The 23,251-nt window shown below is 38.0% G+C and overlaps 1 protein-coding gene across 3 annotated transcripts in view; it reads right to left on the bottom strand.

Annotated features, from left to right (window-relative positions):
- The window catches only part of ROBO1 (roundabout guidance receptor 1), a 735,949-nt gene that overhangs the window by 10,578 nt on the left and 702,120 nt on the right, over nucleotides 1–23,251 (bottom strand). For all 3 annotated transcript variants that reach the window (XM_087757517.1, XM_087757518.1, XM_087757519.1), the window contains 8 exons: nucleotides 20,961–21,003; nucleotides 17,135–17,289; nucleotides 13,440–13,775; nucleotides 10,877–10,984; nucleotides 7,278–7,422; nucleotides 6,717–6,968; nucleotides 2,496–2,905; nucleotides 584–736 (listed from right to left, as the gene is read on the bottom strand). In XM_087757517.1, the coding sequence (XP_087613643.1) occupies nucleotides 584–736; nucleotides 2,496–2,905; nucleotides 6,717–6,968; nucleotides 7,278–7,422; nucleotides 10,877–10,984; nucleotides 13,440–13,775; nucleotides 17,135–17,289; nucleotides 20,961–21,003 (1,602 nt within the window). The remainder of the gene's footprint in view (nucleotides 1–583; nucleotides 737–2,495; nucleotides 2,906–6,716; nucleotides 6,969–7,277; nucleotides 7,423–10,876; nucleotides 10,985–13,439; nucleotides 13,776–17,134; nucleotides 17,290–20,960; nucleotides 21,004–23,251) is intronic.

The raw sequence follows: 23,251 nt of genomic DNA, 5'->3' as shown, positions 1-23,251 counted from the left end.
TAGACAACATCACAATGTTTGCATTATCCTCCTACACTCCCGAGAGAATACAAGCACTACCTTTTCAGCAAGAGTTGATATTGTGTGTGAAGGCATGAAAGACGACGATTAGATTTTCCTTTTACTCACAAAGTAACCGCTTGCAACAATGCTGTGCTCAGGATTAAAATCCATTGATTTGTGTTGCCCACCATTTGAATGGTAAATTGTTTTTTTCCGGAAAAGACACATTCTGAAGGTTTTAATAGTTAGTCATGTGAACAAAGGTTTTAATCCTAACCACACATTATTCTCAATGATTGTACTATTTATGCTATCTGGGATCTTAAATAATGACAGTAATTAGCCGATTAGGACACTACAGAAAACAGGTGCAAGGGTCTGGAGTGGAAGCATCAATGTGTAGTATTAAGGAACTCTGGCATTTAAAATGATTAATCTGTTCAGTGTGTTTAGCAACAGGAAACACAAATCACTGAATTCTGAAACATAACGTTATCTCTGTGGAAAAATTTCACACACACGCTCTGAACGCATATTTAGAAAGGTTCACTGACGTTTTCACCCATTTCAGTGGACTCACCATCTGTGTAGACTTCTCTGCGCAGATGTCCTGGCTGGTGTTTTTGCTTTTTGGCAGGTCGGACCTTCTGTATTACAACAGCACTCATGTTGCTGTCGGTAGACACTGGGCTGGTGGGTCTAGGACAGTGTGATGCATGAAAATGTCTACGGCCTGGAAATTGTTACAGAACAATAGCTATTATTTTCCTTATCTAAAATAAGATGTTCCATACTTTCTCTTTTTTTACATCAGAATGACCTAGCTATACAAAACCTGAAAATACACTGTTGGAACAATAATAAAATTCTCATCCTTCCTGTAATCAGTTTTAGAGTGAGCTGTAACTAAATTGAAGCATTTGGTATCCTATCAGTAGGCAGGTTGGCTTAGTTTCACAGAAATTATCCAACTGGTTGGAAGCTGAACACCATCGGCAGTCAAGCACAGGCAGGCTTTTTGCCTTCCAGAAACAACATAATATTTCAGTTTCAAAAGGGGTTTCACCTCCTCTAGCTCTGGCAGTGCGAGGTCACCGATGCCATAAGCAGAGCAAGTCACTAGGCAGGTCTCAGGTACAGATGCCCCCTCTGCCACTTTGAGTGAATTACCAGGAATGCATCAGGAATGTACGACTAGCATTTTTATCACAGCTTATTTGCAGATAAGAACTGACACACTGTTTTTAGGATGTGTAGTCAGGTACAGGCAATATAAATACATAAAAATCACTGGATAACATGAACTTAACTGTCGTAAAATTATTTACCTGTAACAGGAACGGGATGTAAAAAGACTTCTAAATATATAAATTTACACACACATAGGCATACATATTTATATGAAAGTATATGTATAAAATGGATAAAATCCTGGCTCCGTGGGTAGGAATGGGAGTTTTGCCACCTACTTCAATCGGCCAGGATTTCATCCAGAATTACTAAATTACCTCCCCTCTCACTCTTCGTGATGAACAGCTGTGTTGAAATGAAACAAAGGACTGTTAACTGGGAGAGGATATCAGAAATGGGAGGATGGTTGCAAATCTGTGGAGTCAGGGTGGACACAGTTGTGACAGAGTACCTCTTCTCCAGGTTTAGCAGTTTGATTGGCAAAACATTCATGGATCTGCTTGAAACCCACATCCCACCCTGCGGTATTCTTATTTCTTAGCTGAGCTATAACGATATCACTGGGCCTAGTTACTGATCAGGTTACTGATTACCTGTATATACCCACTGTTACTAGTAACCAGTATGTTGTAAAACACTAAATATTTCAAATATCATATTTTATACGTTCAGTGGTGATTTAGGGGGAAAAAAAAGGAAGAAACATATGCATAAGGCCTTGCTGCATATTCATAATCTATAATCTAAACCGCAACTAGTAACAGCTGTCAAATTATGAAACCAACACAAACGCAGTTCATCTCGATAATACAGCAGTAAGAGCTTGAACAGCATTCTCCAAAAGATAACAAAATATAAAATGGAAAACAAATATATTACAAATTTTTTTCAAATCCAGGGGAAATACAACTCTAAAGGTTTACTGCTTATTTGGACATTTCAATACAGAGGGATTAAATCTCCCATGAAGAGTGACTGAAAATACTGGGAGCCTTATACTAGGAAAAGGATACAATTCTGTAATCCTTTTTTTTTTTTTCCTCATTCAGTTCTGGGTGGAAATCCACCAGCGGGGTTGAGGTTTGGCAGTAATCAAGACCACCAAAAAATTAGGAACTACTTATGAGAAAACAATGTAGAGCAGCAATTTATTTGAACTGTTTCACCAAAACTCCTTTTCTGACTCTTCTGAATTTCTAAATGTCATAAGAACAAGAATAATCCGGGAAGCAGTTGTGGATAAATACATTTCACAATGGCCATTTTTTTTTCTTCTCCCATCAAATAGAGGACAAACTCACCTCCTGCTGCATCCTGCATTTGACGTCTGGCTACTTTCAGGCCAGCGTATTCCGCAGCTGCTGCCACAGCCTGTGCAAAATCTGCATCGGTAAAAAATGATCCATCTGAAGAGCTAACGCTAGACCGCCCGCTTGAGATGTTATCTTCTTCAGAGGCTGAACCCCAGCCATTGATCATGGACCCTGTTACAGAGCTCTCCAAATCCCCAACGCTGGAGGCAGGTGTCTGCTCAAGGCCACGCAAAAGGAGCCTTCTGTTCTGCATCTTGGCAACCTCTACATCTGCCTCATCCTCTTCCTCTTCTGGTGCGTCAGTATCCATGTCAGAGACCAAGGGCCCTGAGATATATCCATAGGTATGTGGTGGGGAGATAGGCCTTGGAGGGGGTGGAGGACTCACAGGCTGACGTCTGCATAAAAATACACGGGTAAGAAGAACTGAAGTCACGTAACATAGACAGAGGAAATAGCAGGTTGATGAAAATATTTATTTCCCAACAAGCTTGACTTGCCTTTTTAAATCAACAGAATTTATATCTGAAAGGTTCTCGGTTGGTTGGTTTTTTCAGTTTTTATTTTTGCTGCCAATCAGAACTGACTGACAGTTATGTAGTTTGAAATCTACCACAAAGAAATCTGATTTTTTAATATGGTTCCTTTATCACTGATTTCAATGAAAATTGGCTTATTTTGCATAAAGCTGTTCGTTTTTCCTAAAGCAGCACATGTACAGCTAGGCAAAGAGCTGGTTACAGTTCATGTGACTATTCGAAAAAATTATTTGTGCACCCTTGAGAGTATGAGCAAAAGAAGTGTCTGTATATTGCTCTAGAAGCTCTAAACTATCAATGTCAACAGATGCCTCTACCTGAACAGATTGCTCCATAAACATTATCTTCCCTCCACGCACCCCAATGATTCAGAAATATATGAAAAGAGATATTGTTATTTCATTATTTTTTAAATTGGGCTAGGTGATAATATAAAGAAAGAATAGTCTACCATAACGTTAGTTCTAGGTCTTAAGGATACCACAATGCATATAGATGTATGGGTTAATTTATTTTGAGCTTAAATCATCAGTAATGGTGTCTCCAGCTTAAAGAGGCAAAGTATTAGATAACATTAGATCAACGTTCAGTTTAGTTAACACTTCACTCAGAAGTCCCAGGCAGTAACATTGTCAACAGTTTTTCTTCACAGGGCCACAGCCATGCTCTTTAATTGCCATTTGTCTGATAGGAAGAAATACTTTCTGCAGGAATGGTTGTACTGTTGGCTTTGCTTACCACGAATTTCTACTGCAGTCTGCTTTGCAAAAATTTCCAAAATAATTTTCCTTTGTCAATTTTTCCTTCTTATTATCTCATTGACAAATGGTGACTCTCATAAATTAAATCTTTTCTTTTGGGGGGGATGCAATTTTTTTATTTTAATAAATGGGAATACTTACTGATTTTGAAAAGAAAATTTAGCAAGGAAAAACCTAATACTTTGTGGCAAGAGCAAGCTGGAACCTCCCTGGACTACATCATCTAGCTGCTATTTTCCACTTGCTGTAGTAAGTACTGAATGGAATGAAGAAAAGGTCAGTTAGGGATATATACCCAATAATCCTTTAATAAACCCCCTCTCCCCCAAATCCCAGAAGCCATTTCTGCATGGGAATTTCTACCTGCCTTTGACTAGAGACCTTGCCCAATAAAGTTTTACTGCCTTAATTTAAAGCTCTTGTGACAACTGTCCTTGTAATATATTTGCCAGTCTTCCTATCCTCTAGGTTTTGGTATTAGGAGACAGACAACTGGTTACAAAATATGTTAGGGTTCTTGAAAATATAGCTTGCCTGCCAACCTTTAAGGATAAGCTAATTGAGAGCAGCTGGTTCATGGGCATACAGAATTAACAATACTTCGTTCACTTTATCTGATGGAGTGGTTCTCGCTTTAACAGTGACATCGTTTCCTGTCTCAGCTCTCACTTTAACATTGACATCATCTGCTGTCTCACTAAATCTTTAGTTTTTTCTCTGCTTGTCCACTCTTCCCAGAGCACAGATTTCTAGTTCAGTTTACTATACTTGTAGCAAGCTGACCAGACAGAGAAATATTACAGTACACCATCACCACCAGAATCATATTCTAGATGTCTGGTTCTGATCAGAAATTGAGATAATATTCAGCAGAACTACAAGTAAAGCTAATAAAAAGTATGACAAACAGTATTTTAGACATCATTGTCACTATAAACCCACCATTTACAAAACCCCCGCCAACAATACAGAGAGGCAGCACTCAGAATGTATTCTTAATTGGAAAGTATTGTCACACCATGTTCAGAACAGAAACCTCCCTCCCAGAATGGGCTACAGCTGTTGTGCACAGTACATCCAGCTCCTAAACAGCACTGCCATGGGTCATATCAACGCCATTAGATGGAAAAGGTAGTCAGCTAAGCCTTACAAATCATAGGATTATGAGAATCTTTTTTAACTGACGAGATGGATGTAGCAAAAAGAAAAGAAACAATGTTTGAAAAAGATAAAAAAGACAAATTTAGTCACTAACAATTCTAAGACTTTCAGCAAAGCTAGACTTAACCATTGTAGGAAGAACAAAATAAATATACATTCTATTTTTTCAGTTCACTCAATGAGTAAGCTGTATGACCTAGGAGCTTAAATTGGAACACCCTTCCAGATACTTCTGCCACTTCTTTTGATGACATTCATGGTGACTAGCCATCAATCTGTGTTGAGCAAACCACCTACTTTCCAGGAGCTGCTGGCTGGTTATGCATGTTTGCATACATCTGCTCCAATGCCTACTCCATTCTGTATGTCAGCACACAATTCCCACTCTCCAGAACATGGTAGCTGAGGTTCTGGAATGTCACTCACAACACATTGCTCACTTAGCATTTCCCTTTTCCATTAGCGCCCAGCTAGTTTAACCTCTAAATAATCCAGAAAATTTAGGTGATTAAAATGAACACTTCTGTGCCCTGACACATCAGGGCCAATGGAAATTACAGGGAAATATTATTAGCCACCCACTAATAAAAAGAATGATTTTAAAGACTCAGGAAGACACAGGAAGAGAAGAAGATACACAGTACAAGAACTGTCACCATAAAGAATAAAGAAAACAAAACAAGGCAAACCAAGTAGAAGTAGGAAGCAAAAGTAAAAGCAGATATAGGCCCTTTAAAAAAAAGGATTAGTAACAACTGCTTACTTAAAAAAGGGAAACATAAAAATGAACTAACTTTTCAGAAAACATTCTGGAAAATACGTCCATAAATGTCCAGTAAGCTCTATTAATAAAATCAAAGTTCTACAGTCTACTCGGCAAGACCAAATTATCTTCATCATAATAGGCCTGCATGTCACTAAAAATAAAAAGTATGACTAGAATATTGCAGGTAAGTTTGTACATTTGTGGTAACAAACTATGTGCAAACCACTGGAGGAAAAAAATAATAAAAAACCATAATTTGGGATGGAAAAGCTGTGCCTTCTTAACAAAAAGCAAGACAAGTAAGCATCATACATAAAAAGCCTCATTCAGAATTCACTGTTTTACGGCAGAAAAGCTGTGAGAGTATATATGCAAAATAGTTTGTACTAAAAGCAACTCAGAGAAGAGGAAAAGAAAATTTCCCTGTAACAAATATCTGTCTTTATTAATGTTGGACAGTCCTTTAAATAAGGGTAGGTGGAAATGCTAAGAAAATTTTGCAAGCAATAATTTCCTATATTAGGATTTATGAGAGGAGGAAAATCTATAGGTTATATAAATTATATATTTATATATATTCATACATATTGGTGACAAGTTAATTGCACAGTTACTGTGAAATAATGCATGCTATTTTATGGTAATAATGCAGTAAATCTATTGGAAACAATGGAACTGTAATTATATGGTAAGCTGTGTTAACGATACCACTTTAATATCCTGATGACTGTGAATTTAACTTATGTCAGCATCGTACGTAGCGTAAAGTGATATACTGCATTTCTTTCCATGTATAATAATGAAGCAACATAATTACATATTTCTTAGGTTACAAATAGTTCTACGTCCTGGAGCAGAAGTTAAATATTAACAGAATAAATATCATGGGGAAAAGCTTGGCCTCACTGAATTCAACAGGAATTTTCAGTGGGGCCAGGATGACTTTTGTCACATCTCTCTTGCTACATTTGCATTGACACACCTTCGGTCAGGTTGGTGTTGTATGTGTCCCAGATCCTCCTGACAGTCCTGTAACATGGGCTGGAGTTCTTCCTGGGGAGAGGGGGTGAGAGTGGCAGTTGACTGATGGCTATAGGAGACAGCGGCCGGAGAGGAAGCTGCCCCTCGGACAGGTGGAGTAGGACCTCGCTCATCTTCTTCCTCTTCCTCTAGCTCATCCTGCTGCAGATACATCCTTGCAGGTGGGACAGGACAAGGAATTTCTTGGTCATAGCTAAAATTAATATTTTAAGAAAATAAGGACTTACATTTTTACTGTGTAATTAGCATATCTGATACACGTACAAATAGCCCAGAAAAAAATCATTGTTATATGTGTTCCTGAAAACAGCTTAGTAAGGATGTACTGAGTGGATGTACACCGCTGTCAGTATGTGATCTCTAAATAGCCACACTACAGCTACATGAGGAGCACCAGAACAGTACTGAAGGAAGGTATCACTGCCAGCTTGTAGGTCAAATTACAGTTCAGTTAACTAGTGGTTAAAGTGAGAAATGGATGAGGTATTCATTTTTCTCTTACCTTTCATCCACCGAAAGACTGTAATCTTCACTATTGCTATGAGGAGGCGGATGTGCTGGAGGGGGGGGAAGAAGATCTGCCCAGTTCATGCCAGCTTGCTTGGGAGCCTTTGGGGTCCGAGCACCCTTCTTGTGCCCTTGACTCCCTGTGAATAAAAAGCAGTACATATTTGTAATGCTTTTAAGTATCTCCTCACCACTAGCTTTGACAAACAAAATAACCGTAGTCCCTCCCAGATCCTCCTGAATTCTCCAGGCATTTCCTGTTGTGCTGGAATAAACTGGCATTCCTCTTTGTTACACCAATTTGTAATTGCATTTTCTTTGTAGAGTTACTCTACATTTTAAGCAGTTGAATTTAACCAGAAACTTTACATAGCATGGAAAAAAGCACATGGGATACAAAACTTGAATTGTTAATAAATAGTCAAAATGCGATAAAACCATAAATGAATTTTACAAGCAATGTAATTAAAAGTGAGCTTCCTACTTCTATTAATTACATTACAGATTATCATCTAAAACAAATGAGCTGTAGACATATTTTCTAAAGTGCCTTTATACTATTTAATTGCTGGAACCTAAAATACAATATGATACAGATATGATCTATTAAAGTTCCACTGTCGCATTAAGTCACTGAATATATGTAATTTGTACTTGTCCACTGAAACGTTTTAGGCACAATGAAATTACTAGTTTCAGTTTAAATGGCAGGTGCAGTTGAAAATAATTGCTGGAAGAAATAAAATAACAGAAAAAAGAAGAAAGAAGATCGATGAAGTACGGCACAAATGTTTTCAACAACTATTACTGGGAAATTATAGTTCATAATAGAACAATGCACCTTTAACAGTTCCATTAACTTTGAATAAGACCAATTATTCAGGTGGTCTTGAATTTTACCTTTGCACATGGCTATGATCAGAACTGATTCTACCATTGTTCCTTGGTATTATGCTGGTTTTGGCTGGGATACAGTTAATTTTCTTCATAGTAGCTTCTATGGGGCGATGTTTTGCATTTGTGCTGAAAACAGTGTTGATAACACAGGGATGTTTTAGCTATTGCTGAGCAGTGCTTACACAGAGTCAAGGCCTTTTGTGCTCCTCACACCACCCCACCAGCGAGTGGGCTGAGGGTGCACAAGATGTTGGGAGAGGACACAGCCAGGACAGCTGACCCCAACTGACCAAAGGGCTATTCCATACCATATGACATCATGCTCAGCATAAAAAGCTGGGGGGAAAAAGAAGGAAGGGGGGGACATCTGGAGTGATGGCGTTTGTCTTCCCAAGTAACCGTTACGCGTGATGGAGCCCTGCCTTCCTGGAGATGGCTGAACACCTGCCTGCCGATGGGAAGCAGCGAATGAATTCCTTGTTTTGCTTGGCTTATGCACAGGGTTTGCTTTACCTGTTACACTGTCTTTATCTCACTCAACCCAGGAGTTTTCTCACTTTTACTCTTCAGATTCTCTCACCTGTCCCACCAGGGGGGGAGTGAGTGAGTGGCTGGGTGGTGCTTAGTTGCCAGCTGGGGTTAAACCATGACAGGTATACATTTTTATCCTTCTTTGTTATTGTTACTTTGTTAATTGTAAAGTCACTGCATTTTTGAGTATGTTTTAGAATCCTTCACATTTCTCTCTTCAACTGAGGCATGGTTTCATATTATCGTAGTTAAGCCACATACACATGATTTAATATGTTGCAATGAGATTTAGGAAGCATGTTTTTCTCACTTCTGCTGTCTCAGATTTTCCATTCTTATGGACAGTAATTCTGTTTATTATTGCCCCACATTAGCTGCCAGATACAAATATGTTTTAGCTATGTACAATTATTTTTCTGGTATCTCAGTATGTCAAGCAAGACCCTAACTATCCCAAGGCGACCATCATCCTCATTCTCTACCCTAAGCACCATGATATATACTAGGTTCAGCACAATTAATTTATTACTCTGGTCACCTTGCTTCATTCCTGCTGGAGTCCTTGGTATAGGACTATAAATTGTTAGCATTATGAGTAACTATAATAGGTGTCAGCATGGAGAATATCACCTTCTCATTTTTAATTTGCATGGGTTCATACCCCTTCACACTGAATTTCAGGTCTTAACATCATTGAGCACAGGCTAAGCACCACATCCTGATGTTGTAGACCTGGGAACGGGCAAAAGGCTGGCTCCCAGAAGAACACCCCTGAGCAGCTGGGAGAATCGGAAGCCGTGCTTATCTCACCCCAGCCACTGAGAATTCAGGTCACCCAAAGGCACAGCAGGCTCATCTACATGTTTATGCCTCTGCTGTGCCTCAGTCACAATCGCTCAAGGCAGAGCGCAGGTTAGGATTAAGGCAACTGGACTATCAAAGGCAACAGCAGAACAAAAGGTGAAAAGTTCTTGTCTTGATTAGTAGATGTAAAGTCCAGGGCACTGGTGATTGTGACCATAACTCACCCTATAATTAGCTTGATGTAAATAAACATTGGCTAAGTATCAGACTTACAGTAAAGCCCCAAACCAAGCCTATGCATAGTTTCTGCTTTAGCTCTGAACATTTCACACACCTCTACCAGAATCAAAGCTGAGAGTGAACAGGTTATACCATGATGAGAAGCAATAACTTTTGAATTAAATCGTATTCTGTGGTGCCAAAGCACTGAGTGCATTTTCAGTAACCTGTTCAGCATTCTCCAGCACAAAAAGCTGTCTTGTTTCAAGATTTTTACAAAGGACTTTTAGATATTTTGCATAGGAGATGCCAATGAGAAACAAAATTTAACTTTAATTATCTACTGTCTACATTTGAATGATGTACAAGAATAGTTTTGACATATAGCTACTGAAATCTATAAAAATTTTATGTACGCATGTATGCTTTTTTACTCAATAACATGCATGGGTTTAATTTAAAAAATAGAAAATTTCTTAAAGCAGTTGTTAGGTACCATAGACTCATAGAATGGTTTGGGTTGGAAGGGACCTTAAAGATCATCTCGTTCCAAACCCCTGCCGTGGGCAGGGACACCTTCCACTAGACCAGGTTGCTCAAAGCCCCATCCAGCCTCACCCTGAACACTTCCAGGGATGGGGCATCCACAGCTTCTCTGGGTATCACTCAAATATTCTGGTATCTTGAGCCTGTTCATGAATAAGGTTGTCTTGGGTGAGCAGACCCAAGAAATTGAGAAGAAATCCGTGAAGTACCAGGAAGGTAATACATAATTTAAAATCCTCTTTTTCGTGACAGCTGAAAAGGAATTTCTATGACTTGCCCATCTGGAGGCCGTAAGATTAACCAGTAGGGCATTAACATTAGGAAATTCAACTTCTATTTGATTTCATAACTTTCACAATTTTGGACAATCAATTACTTAATTGACATTTAGATGGCACTAAGCAATTATGAAGATGCAACAGAAATATAGGCACCTATTGGGCCAGTTTTTATGCTGTTTAACATCCCTGTGCTGTATTACTGTCAGTGGGTCCCTCCCCATCATCCCTTCTGTAAGTATGGTAACTACTGCTAACTATAGCTAGAGCATCCAAATACCAAAACCCCTAAAATTTGGAAAACACTGTAGATACTTACCAGATGTACTACTGCCTCTGTCCGAGCTGTTGTAGGATCCACCTGTATTCTGGTCGTATGACTGGTTGTACGGAATAGTTGGAGCAATGTTGTCATTTACCCGGTAATCTGCAAGTTTAATAGTACAGTTAATGCCACCCTTCAGAAACACATCTACTTTTATGTACCTGCTTTATAACACAAATTAAGATCTCCTGAAAATAGTGAGGAAGAAATAAATTCATTTTTGGAAAGGAAAATCATCCTATAATCATGTTTTATTTTTATCTTGTCTCTAATTGTAAGTTTAAGGAAAATCATGGGAACTTAGTAGCTCCACAGAAAAAATGAAGTACAATGAAATCCTATGCACAGGGTTGTCCCAATGCCTCTGCAGGGATTAAGTCTCAAAGTACATATATATGACCTGTATGAGCATTTTGCATATGAACAGACCATCACCTTGATTGCTTTTCCATGGTCTCTGCTTAATTTATGCATGCAGGGCAGCCAACGGACTGTGGTAGCTGCTTTTTGTATTTCAAAGGTGGCAAAGCCAGGCAGGAGTCAGCTCCGCATTACAAGAGCTGAAGGATCCACTGGAGCAACAATGCAGCTCCACCCAATTTGGTTTACAACAGAAGAGGTCTTTGTTTAACGCCTGCCGGCTCCAAGAAGATTTTTATTTACACTGGGTCATGCAGGTTCTAGCTACAGGCAGGGTTTTTTTTTTGCTAATGGCTATTACTGTAACTTCCTTCTGTAGTTCCAAAGCCCTTGATATTCATATGTTACTTTTAAATCTAGATTTGGCAACCAGATCTGTAAAACTTTATCAGAAGTAAAATACTCATCTGACAAAACAGTACTCTCATGCCAAAAAGGAATTATAATTTACAGAGAACAGAAAGGAGCCGAGTTACTCTTCGTACAGCAAATAAAACTGCGTCATAAACAGAACCACTGGACATAAAGTAGTGACAATGAAGCACAGCATGTAACTCATCAAAATGGTTATTTCCCACCACAAAAGCTATAGGTACAATTGTCAGCAAGATGGTTTTGACTTAGGAAATGAGAAAACCAAGATCAGAATATTGAGTCATAAAACAGAAAATCAAAACAAAAATAAACAAAACTAAGAATCCAGTCCCCATCTGCTGCAGAAATGTTTGTGATAATGTAAGCACGGGAAAAAGAGCAAAATGATAAATTCCACACCAGAGTGTATTCTGTAATAGTTTCTCAGCCTAGTTGCATTCCAGAGACCACGCTGAAGCCCTACATACCGCATATGTTTACACAGAGGATAAACAGTAAATCAGCACTCTGAAATATGTATATATGACTGTCAGCAGACAATGCTTTAAGGGGGCCTTTCCACGCTACAATATGCTAGCGAATATGCAGTGTAATATACACAGTTTGAAAGATGCAGTATCTTCCAGAGCATAAAAACCAAACATGTTTTAATTCCAAAACAGATATGTAATACACAGTTCATGAAAGAAAACATAATTACAAAAAAATACAGCTTTCACCCTCTAGTAAGGAGCCACAAAAACTGAATTTTCTTTTGACATGTTTATGTCAAGGGAAGGTGTCACATTTTATATTGCCCTTTGAACTCCTCTGTGAGCAGATGGGTCCAGTAGAGAAATCAACATTCCTGTAATGAAACATATTTACTGGATAACTTATCACTATGTGATCACTTGAGTTACAACAATCCATGCAAAAAGTTCCAAGTTAGAATAGGTCCAGTTCCTAGGGATACTGTTTTGCAAATCAGGTTATTAAAAGAGGTTGCATGGTAGCCTGGAGGACTAGCAAGAAATCACATACCTATTTCTTCCAACTCCCACACATTATATTAAAGAAACATGCCCTCAAGGCCACAGAAGTACATTCTGATGTTTCCCGTTAACACTGAAATCAATTTATTTTTAGCTTCTGGATCCACAGACTTCAGTCAGTGTAACAAAGGAATTTAGTTTCCAAAACTGTGTGCAGTAGCATTGCCTCTCAAGATGTGAATCGAAGGCTTGCTAGGAACAAGTCTAAAATGAATTGGATCACTCCATTTGTGTCCCCAGTGTACAACACAATACAATTTTAGAGAGTTTTGATATGCAAAATTTCATTCGTTTACATGAACATGTAGATTTAATTAGTCTCCATCCACGACTGGGAAGAGTGGGTTGACCTATTTAAAATTTAAGGTAGAGTATAATGCGACTACCATGCATCTGGCTTATGAATAAAATATCTGGCCTCTGTCCTAACCAATCCCTTAACTACTATTAAATTTAAATTAATCTCAAATCCATACGAAATGTATTTAACTCTTTTCTAAAGATAGAGCTTGTTATTTGTTATAATAAATTCAATATCTGAAGGTTATTGTGGTGCTAATTAACTTTCTGACACTGCTAACTGTGGATTTCTAAATCTAAAGAGGGAGAAGTCTAAAAGCACCACAGAAGTCTGTAATTGCTGAACCTGAAAGCTTTAGACTCCCAGCACCAGAAGGTCAAAACTCCTCTGATGCCTAAAGAGGAGAAACAAGCTAAAAGCTCTTCACCTTTGTTTAATTTGTTTTGCTCCATAATGTTGTACTGTATGGGTGCAACCTCTTGCTTTTGCTGAACAGAGGGTTTCCAGTGTTTCTCATTCGTATCCCCGCTGCCATTGTTAACATTATTGCTGATATTTGACTGGATGAGTTGAGTGGTGGCATAAGGAGTGGGCTGCCCAGGCTGGCTGACAAATCTTCCGTCCTTTAGATTTGGACTATTGAAGGTTTTCATCTCATTGATTTTGTTGCTGAGGTCCACGTCACCATATACAGTTGACTCAGGCAACATCAGGTTTGTTTGCTTGTTGTCCAGCTGATTGTTGTAATTTGCTATACAATCGGCTAACCACAGAGGAAAGAAAAAAGAAAAGGTCATTCTGTTCGCTTACAATATACTTTCAATGAAATTCCCTTTAAAAAATTTTTAGTGCATTACTATATGGCTTGCATCCATGAAGCAGAGATACTGTAATTAACTAAATAATTTACAGAATATTATTTATCTTATAAGCTACTGCTTCAAAAGTAGCGTTCACTGTTTTGATTCACTGTAAATTCCGACCTTCTGAATTTTATCTACAATGACTTACCTTGCTGGGCTTTTTCTACAGTGGCCATATAAACATTCACGTTTTTAGACATTGTTCTCAAAGCAGTATAGATATCTAATCAATAACTGTGATTAAAATAACTTGCATTGAAAGGAAGAATCAACCAAAATGTAATAGTGGGAATAACTAAACATGACAGTCATCTCATGGCATCTCAACAGCATTTAGACTTTCTTGTACTTGTGATAAGAAACAGAGATACAACAGATTTTTATAAAACAGAATGAAAAATGCTTACACATAGCAGAATTAAAGAGAAAAGTACAATGTGAAAGGTACTTCAGTACCCAGTAGCAAGTCTTTATTTGATCATTGTTTCCTTGTACAATCTTATATTCTGGTTTGAAACAAAAAGACAGGAAAGCAATCTGGAATTTTTGTTAATTTTTAGGTGCTTTGGATATTGCAAAATAAGTAATACCATAGTAATACCATTGTCAGGTATGCTAAATATGTATCATATAGACAGCATTAATTCATCCTTCTAATAGTTATTGCATCATGAGATCACCACTTATTGCATAGAGTAAATCAGACATGTACTGATGCTCTGGCCACTACTGCATGAACCAGTGTGCCTGCCTTTCTGCATTCCCTTGCCTCCACGTGACAGCAGCTCCACACACTTTTTTTCTTCTCCATATCCAGTCCACTGTAAGAATACTGAATGGAGTAATGCAGTCTGTGGGTCAGCAGTTAGGAGGCTTAGTGAAACCAGCATTCAATGATCATTAAGCAAAAATTCTCATTTGCCAGCTGATTAATGCATCAATAATTACATAACAATCACCAGGAATATAGTTTTCCTCTTTTAAAAGATGTGGTATTTATGCTAATGAGTTTGATTCAAAACCTGAAGTCCATTACCTGTGGCCACAATTAAATTACTGGAGAGGGTGCCAAGTAAAACTAAGTACAGAATTCAGGATTTGACCACTATACTAAATGAAGTAACTACTAAATATAGAGGATGTTCAATTTCAAAAATATTCCCTAATACATACATCTTTTTTGAGAAATATTTCCTGAAAAAGAGAAATAAAATACTACTTGAGGAAGAAAACCACCGATCCACATTTTCAGTGATTAAGGAACAGTATCAGAACATGCCACATACAACTTATCATGGTACATTTTATGCCCTCCAGCTTGTGTTTTTGAAGGTTTTACTGTTTGGTATGTTTTTCTTTCTTACACGAGCTGTTATTTATTGCTTCACAGTCTTCAACTTCTTGCTTTCTACTTTTTAAATGTTTTCATTTCTGCTTTTTCTCTCACCTACTGAAACCATTCTAGACTTTCCTCCTTTCCAAGTCTATTGTATTCTACTGGGCAATTATATATCCAGCATATTCTTCATTCCTAATACCTCATGCTTTGCTGTAATATCCTTGTAGAGTCACTTACAACATATATTTTTACCTCCTTCCATTTTCAGCTACATCCGATTTGTGTGTAGGGCAATATAATCGATACAGTATATGCAGTAGGTACATTTTTTTACACAGATGGATTAGAATTCCTCATACAAAGTACTTAAACAAAACTGGTTTATCTATGTAACAGAAGATTTATTCTGTTAGGTTTTTTTTTATGGCATCTACTTTTAGAACAACCCATTCCCATTCTGTAGACTTGGAAGACAGTACTATACTTAAATTAAAAATGCAGAGTTACTTAGCATACTCACAGCTATAGAGGGGATATCCAACTCTGCTGCTTCAGACATAAGCCAAGCCCAAGCTGACATAATTAAGAATATCTGCCAGATTTTCCAGGACAGAAGAGACCACTATGAGCATCTTGTCTGACCCTCAAGCTCATAAGCTCTATTGGAAGGAAGGAATCGCTTTGCAACACAACCAAGCTTAATATAAAAGCTAAATTGAGAAAGAATCCACTGCACCTCATGACAAGATGTTATAATGGTTTACAACACTCAAAAATGTGCATATTCTTCCTTTTCTGAATTTGTTAAGTTTCAGTTACTAGAACTTGGTATGTCTGTACTTGCCACAATAAAGTATCTCTGTATCAGAAATCTTTTTACATAGGTATTTGTGGACGTGATATCCTCAGGCAGGGTAAGATACAAGTCTCTAATGTTAAAAACTCTCACCTTCCTCTGAAGCACCTGGCACTGATCACTGTCAGACAGCACACTGCAGCAGATGAATTACCACCATCACATTATGACTGGTTTCACATTAATTACAGGAGGTAGTGCTGTTTTGCACTTATGCAACCTCACTATAGGTAATCATACTCCCTCTCTGAAATGCTGGGAAATGCTACTAGCAAAAATCAGCTGGAGATGTTGGTAGTGGAAAAGACTCATTTTCATTCCTCACCAGTAACACAAACCGGGTTAAAACAAAAGGAACCTAAGGTCCGTTTAAAACAAAATGTTCAACAATTAGCACTTTAAGAAATATTTCCCCAACTGTGTTCCCATGGAACTCACAAGGTTTCCTTCAAAAGCACTCTAAGTCCTGCCCAAGCTCCCGGGAACTACCACAACCTAACATTTCATAATTGCTTTTAGAGTGTGAAGTTAACTTTTTCATCCATACACCCTAAACAGAAAACCAGCTATCCAATTTTGTACAGAATGGCACCCCAAGAGAGGTTTTGAATGTGCCAAAGTAGATTGACTGTTTTGCAAGTACTGTAGCAATGTTTTATTTCTTGCTTCCCATCACACCCAAACCAGAAGGAAAATCTCACTGGTGTCATTTTGGTACTTCTCCTTCTCCATTCAAGCAACACGGATGTACAGAACAACCTAAAAATGACCTTATCTGCTTTTTCAGATGCTGAAACATATCAGTTCAGTGTGACTTTTGGTAACACTGAACTTTGCAGGGGCTCCTTCAGCCTACAGCTTGCTACAACTATCCAAAGGGAACTGAAAAAAGGGATCCAAAAAGGGAAAAGGGACCAAAAGTATAATCATGACATAGAGGAGAAACTATATTAAGTCTAAACGCATTGGAAATAAAAAACCAAACAAACCTGTACACACTCTCAGGTATTAGAAGTATATACTCTGTAAAGAAGATTCACTAGCAAGGTAGAAACATATCTAACCTGGTCGACTGTACGTTGTAAGGTTGCTATCGCTGTTTCCGTTTCCAGAGGTGCAGCAGTTGATGGAGCAGTCATTGTGATTGTTCCCTGTGTTAGGCCAAGTATCTGCTAGCCATGGCTGAGTGGCTGGTTCACTGATGTTTAGGAGTCCTGGCCTTTAAAAACAAAGCTTGGTCATTTCAAAAATTAAACAAAAGCATTTTTACATTGCAATTATATTCTTCTCAAAAGGTTAGATATTACAAAATAATATCACGCATTGGAAGGCTTGAGCATTGGAAAATACAGCTTGATTCAATTATTTAATGGTTTCTAGTCTCCTACATAACCTATTCCTTGCTAAGACACTCTGAAGTGAACAGCCAAGCACAGTATCCATTCAGTTTGATAAACTACACATATACATTTGTCTGCAACCTTTAACTGTCACTTTTGTTTTGTTTTGTTTTTCTGGAAAGGTTGTATTTTTATTTTTCTGCCCTTTCTCCCTTTCTTAAAGAAAGCAAGCTAAAAAAGGAGAAATTGACGAGTCAAACAAACAAAAAATTCACACATGGAAGTGAGATGGATATGTGGAAATAAGAGCTGAGACTGGATGTGAATACTCCCGAATTCTTGGTGATTTATGAAGCCAAGTTCTCCTCACCATCAGATAGTACTATTGGAGTGGATTAAAGGGAAAAGCAGATTACAGAAACTTCTGTCACTTGGGAGTATTTGGATCTCACTAAGCATACTGTGTGTGATACATCTTTGTTAATGAGTAAGCCACTCGCTTAATCTTTATGTGGGTGGAACAGCAGCAGCTCCTAAGCAAGTTTAAAGTAACGGGGAATACTCAACACCTTCAAAAATATCCAGATATCGATGTTGCATATTGGCTGGCTTTGGAATTAAGTGTATTCCTGCCATCAGCAGAAGGAAATAGCATTCCTTGGCTTCCAAGTTGCTGAATTTTTCTAGTAAGTGTGAAAGACGCTCTGATGACGTTTTGTAGAATCTTTGGTGCCTCCTCAGTTTTCACACTAACAATGCAATGGTATGTTATAAAGTCCCACATAAGTAGCATCCCCTAACAACTTAAAATTGCTTTTGATAACTACGGTGCTTTTAAAAATACACAATTTTAGCCACTGTCATATTAAAAAAAAAAGGAACATGGTCTCTTTCACCACAGGATTTAACAGGCAACTTTCCATTTGAAATAGTGCAGAAACCAGTCTCCATAATATTAGATGTGATGCTCTTCAAAAATAAAATATGCTAATCTTCTTAAACTGCAAGTTGAGAATACAAACTGCATGCAGTTAGCTGTGGGGGATATAGTCTGTCAGTGCTGCAGGCTTAAGTCATAGTTTTAGAATGACATTTAAAAGATCTATACATATATGTGTATATATATATTTCTGTACTGCATATGTCACCTGACAATTTAACATAGGAGGCGATGAAGCTTGACTTACTGTCAGGCTAAGAAACTAGCCAATACACATGCACTAAACAAGTATTTTTTGTAAATCTGAAATAAATGTACAGCTACATAGTCCTGTGAGCAGGCCAGGATTTGAAATACGCTACTTTTTTCCCTACCACTCTGCTCTTACAGTGAAACTATACTTCAAGGCATTTGGAGGAGACAAAGCCTTCCAGAATGTTTCAGCACTTTCAAGGCCTCTGTACTGGATTTTTGGATAGAGAGTTAAAGGTCCTTTGCTTCTAAAATTTACTTTGCATTCACACCTGCTGTCACATAAGAAATGTGGTGCGAGGTATATAAGTAGATGAAAACTCTACTAATTGGAGCCATTAAGTTGGAACTGTAAGCGAGAAATGTCTGCATGACAGCTCCATAGCCTGGTGATGATTGGAGATCATAATTTCCAAAGATCTTTAACCTCTGCAGCAAATTCCTTGAGTCCTTGAAATTACTGTACCGGGTCTGGGCTGTGGGGTGGACTGAGCAAGTGGCTGTGTGGGTGCCTGGCTGCTGGCTGGAGTCAATCCACCACAACTACCATTACTTGAATCCTGTCTAGAAAAGGGATTGCCACAGAAATGGGTATTTTTTCAGCATCGCAGAAGTGGGGATATGTTGCAACATATCACTGTAACATACTGAATTCTGAATAATACTTTAATATGCTCACATAACTGCACTTGGCAAATACGCTAAACCTCTCCAAAACATTGCAGATATAATTTAAGGAAGTGAAAACCTTAAGTTTGGAAATCAGAGTAAAGGTTTCATACGTATAATTAACTTTTTTTTTTTTAATCTTGCAGAAGGATGTTTCATATTCTACAAAATATGGTACAACATCATACATTCTGCAACTGCTGTATATGCAAATGAAAAAAAGAAGCACAGATGTTAGCACCTTGAATCAATTACACTGCTCGACTGTGGCACTGATCCTTAAAACTAGGACAGTAAAAAATGATGCTGCTTCTCTAGCAATACCAAAATGACTGTATACGATGTAGACACTTCTGGTTCACTTCTGTCCTCTGAGTCTATGCGAGTGTGCTTTGTTTAGCTTGTGCTATGGGAAGAGCAAGAAAGCACAGTGGCACAAAGAACACAAAGGATGTTAACTGCGTATCTTTTTGAACAACCTTGTCAGGGAGAAAGAGGGTTCATCTCTATTCTCTCTTATTTTCTCACTGTCCTGGGGTGAAGGCAGCAACCCAGTGATTTACAGATTTGTCCATTCAAAAATCACATGGTAACTGTTCTAGAGGTTTTCCTCCATGGTTTTATGGCTACGACAACACAGCAGCACACAGTGCTGGACAGAGAGATCTGCAATTGCTCTTAAGGTGCCAGGTTCAGCAACAGCAGCAACATTCAAGTAGATTGGGAATGCTTAATTTTATGCCTAACGTTTACCATTACCAAATTTTTGTATGGTCTTGCAAATTAGAAATCACAAGATGCCACTTGTGAAACAGGAATTAATATATGAGTTTATCACCCAGCTGCTCTCTGAGATTTTAGAGTTTATTTCAGAATCATGCCAAATCTTTAACTGAGATGCTTTTAAAAAGGCATATTTGAATGTGACCTAGGAAAAAAAAAAGGTGTGCTACTGAAGTGACACTGCTCTGACCTGCCTTTTTGCTAAAACTGTTATTTTGCCTCCTGAAAAAAACTCCACCTCTACAGAGGAAATGTAAATTACTGTTTTGGCCACTGCCGTTCATTAAGCGTAAACCCAGTAAACATGTTTTAGTTAAATCCTCAGTCTGGAATGGGCTAGGTTCTCAAAGCTGGGGGCTTTAAATTTAAAACCTACCTGTTTCCCTCTCCTTCAGAGCTCCGTGTCTTGCAAGTGATTCTTTAACTGTTGTGCATACGTAGCAAGATTTTTTTCTTAAAAAGTCACCTCATAAGCTGTTTATGTCTTCAGCAATTTTTTCCAATAAACGTTTTCTTTCTTTGTAGTATTTGTGAACCAGCTATATTTCTTAATCTTCATAAATGCCACGACTTAATTACTTTTACTCCCTTAATCAGCTGGTAAGCCAGGTCTTTATTTTGAAGTTAAAGTGCTCCCTCTGCTGCTCATTTTTTGAGATACCGTTTTTACAGGTTAACAAAGCTGAAGATACAATGACTCATTCTTTGGAAAGCAACCGAAAAATTCAAACCATATATCTTCCTTCTAAACAGGATATGTCCAAGATGTATAAATTAATATAATAAATTAAGACATATCGTTGCAAGTGATTATTCTGCTATCACTCACAAGGACAACTGTACTCCTACCCTCCTTAAATTTAGTTGCACATGATTTATAGCTTTAAAAATCAAGCACATAATTACCTGCCTCCACTGCTTACGGCCTCTCCTCCTCTCTGATACGTTACTGAAATAGTTAAAGATAAAAAAAATGAAATAATTTAAAAATCATAAAAGACTCCTTAATAGCAGTATTAAATTTGCCTTTGTTTCATTTTAGCCAAGACAATAAACGTGCATTGTTTATACATTAATTCTGAGTCTCATTCTGCAAGCTATTCCTTCAAATGCAAGTTTATACATCATATTTGTGTTGCTTGATAACTGCCAGTCTTCGCTCCAACAAAGTTTTGTATTTCAGTTCTGTTCTGAAGAACACAAACACACACATGTATCGCTTAAGAAAGCAGGAAGCCATATATCAGGTTGAACTTATCCTTAACATAACTCTGCTGACTTCAGTGGAGTTACTCTGTGGAAGAATTTAGGTCATATATTTATTTCATGAATGGTTAGATGTTAAAGCTTTGCTCTACGTTATTATTTTGGTAAGATTAAAGAGGTATCATGATCCTATAACAGACCTTACTTGCAATGTAAACAATGCCTCATTACAGCTGACCCTGCTGCAAAAACACATGCTCTTTCTGAATGTTACTGCGCTATACTCATGGAACAGGCACACTCTACAAGTCCACAGAGGCTTCACATTTTTTAACACTTTACAATTGGATTTATTAATGGTACTTTTTTATCTAAAAATTTAAATGTATAAATCTTTGTAAAAGATGTCTGGCATAAAGAACACTTCCTAAATTAGAAGGAACAGTTTTGCTAGCATTTCAGAAGCATTACACATTAACAAAGTGGATGTCCACATGCATTTATTTGTTGGCATGGAGTGCATATCCCTCATAGGAAGCATCATGGTTGAAAAGTTAGTTTTTAGGATGCAAACATCCATGAAGAAACAGTGCTATAAATTCTGCAGGTTTGCATTGGGTTTGGCAAAGGGTTAAGGAGGTTGCCTCCCTGCAAATGCTGATGGATTCTACATTTTCCAACTAGGAATGTGTCGAAAAAAACCAGCCAAATTCTGCTCTTTAGAAGAACTCCAAATTGGGAGTCTGCAAGAGAGAGATAAATGCTGGCAGTGATTACAGTAACAGGATTAAAATGTAGGGTGCTTTGCTACAGGTAAGTCTTTCACTATAGATAATGCTAAAGAAGAGGGTCTGGTTCCATTTAAAGTCAATAGACCTAATGACTGAGATCTTGGATTGAAAAAGGATTTTTTTTCCCTTTAAATGTTTTACATACTTTGTGTTTTTTCCAATTTCTTCTTTAAAAATCTTAGTGCTATTTATTTTGCAGCTCTGACATATCTTATGGAGCCTTGATATTTTCTTTTAATGTTAAGAATCCAACTGAGAAAATATATGTTAGCTAAGCTACCAACCTCTGCAGAATTTCAGCAGCGTGCTACAATTGTGATTGCAATAGAAGCCCTCTGTTAAGCCAATTAAAGCAACAGCAAAATAATAATAGTTTGAATTAGTCTCCACCGTGGATCTCAAAGGACTTCAGAAACATCAAGGACCACTCTGACTCATGCGGAACAGTAAGCAACTCCACTGAACATAACAGGATGACTTTTGAAACAAGATACTATTCAATGTGATTAAAAGCACGTGGATAAGAATCTAACCCTTTACGATTAGGTCTGTGTGGGTGAGCGCAGACAGACATGAGAGTGCTTCATCTGCGGTCCAACTTGGAAGGATGTAATAACTCAGCTGCTGCCCAGAGGCCGAATTAGTACAGTGCTGATTTTGAGCTAATACGTCGTGCTAACGAGAGTGTGCAGAGAAGGGGGTAGGTGGTTTTTACCCTGCCTGATTCCACACGGCCTGCAAGTCTCACAGACCTCTTGTGAAAATAAGGGATTTAGAACAAAGGAGGAAGAAACAACCTGGCTGTTCACTCAGGCTGTAGCTAAAAGTAATGCATGCGGTATTCTGGTGGGTACTGAATGTGTTGAATTGTATCTGCTGCAGAGGAAGAGCTGCTGAGCTGCCAGGCTGTGGGACTGACTGAAGGTCAGCTCTACAGAACGGAAAGGCTCTCACGGACTTTGGTGGGCTATGGCTCAGGTGATGTCATATCTTGTACATTTCCAAGCGAAAAGAAACAGAAGATGATTTTAAACCCACCCTGAATTTGAAATGCGCCTCTGTTTATGTAGAACAGGATGATTATTTTAAAATTTCATAGCACAAATACAGTTTAAGGCAGCAAGCAAAGAAATCTAACTGCTATAGCACTTTGATTTTCTGTGTCTTCCAAAGCAGACAACTGCTAGGTCACTGGATTAA

The sequence above is a fragment of the Nipponia nippon genome, unplaced genomic scaffold, assembly GCF_047370975.1.
Source record: "Nipponia nippon isolate SJK-2023a ecotype South Korea unplaced genomic scaffold, ASM4737097v1 scaffold_2, whole genome shotgun sequence".
Taxonomy (NCBI): Eukaryota; Metazoa; Chordata; class Aves; order Pelecaniformes; family Threskiornithidae; genus Nipponia; species Nipponia nippon.
This window is presented reverse-complemented; position numbering and strand designations above follow the sequence as displayed.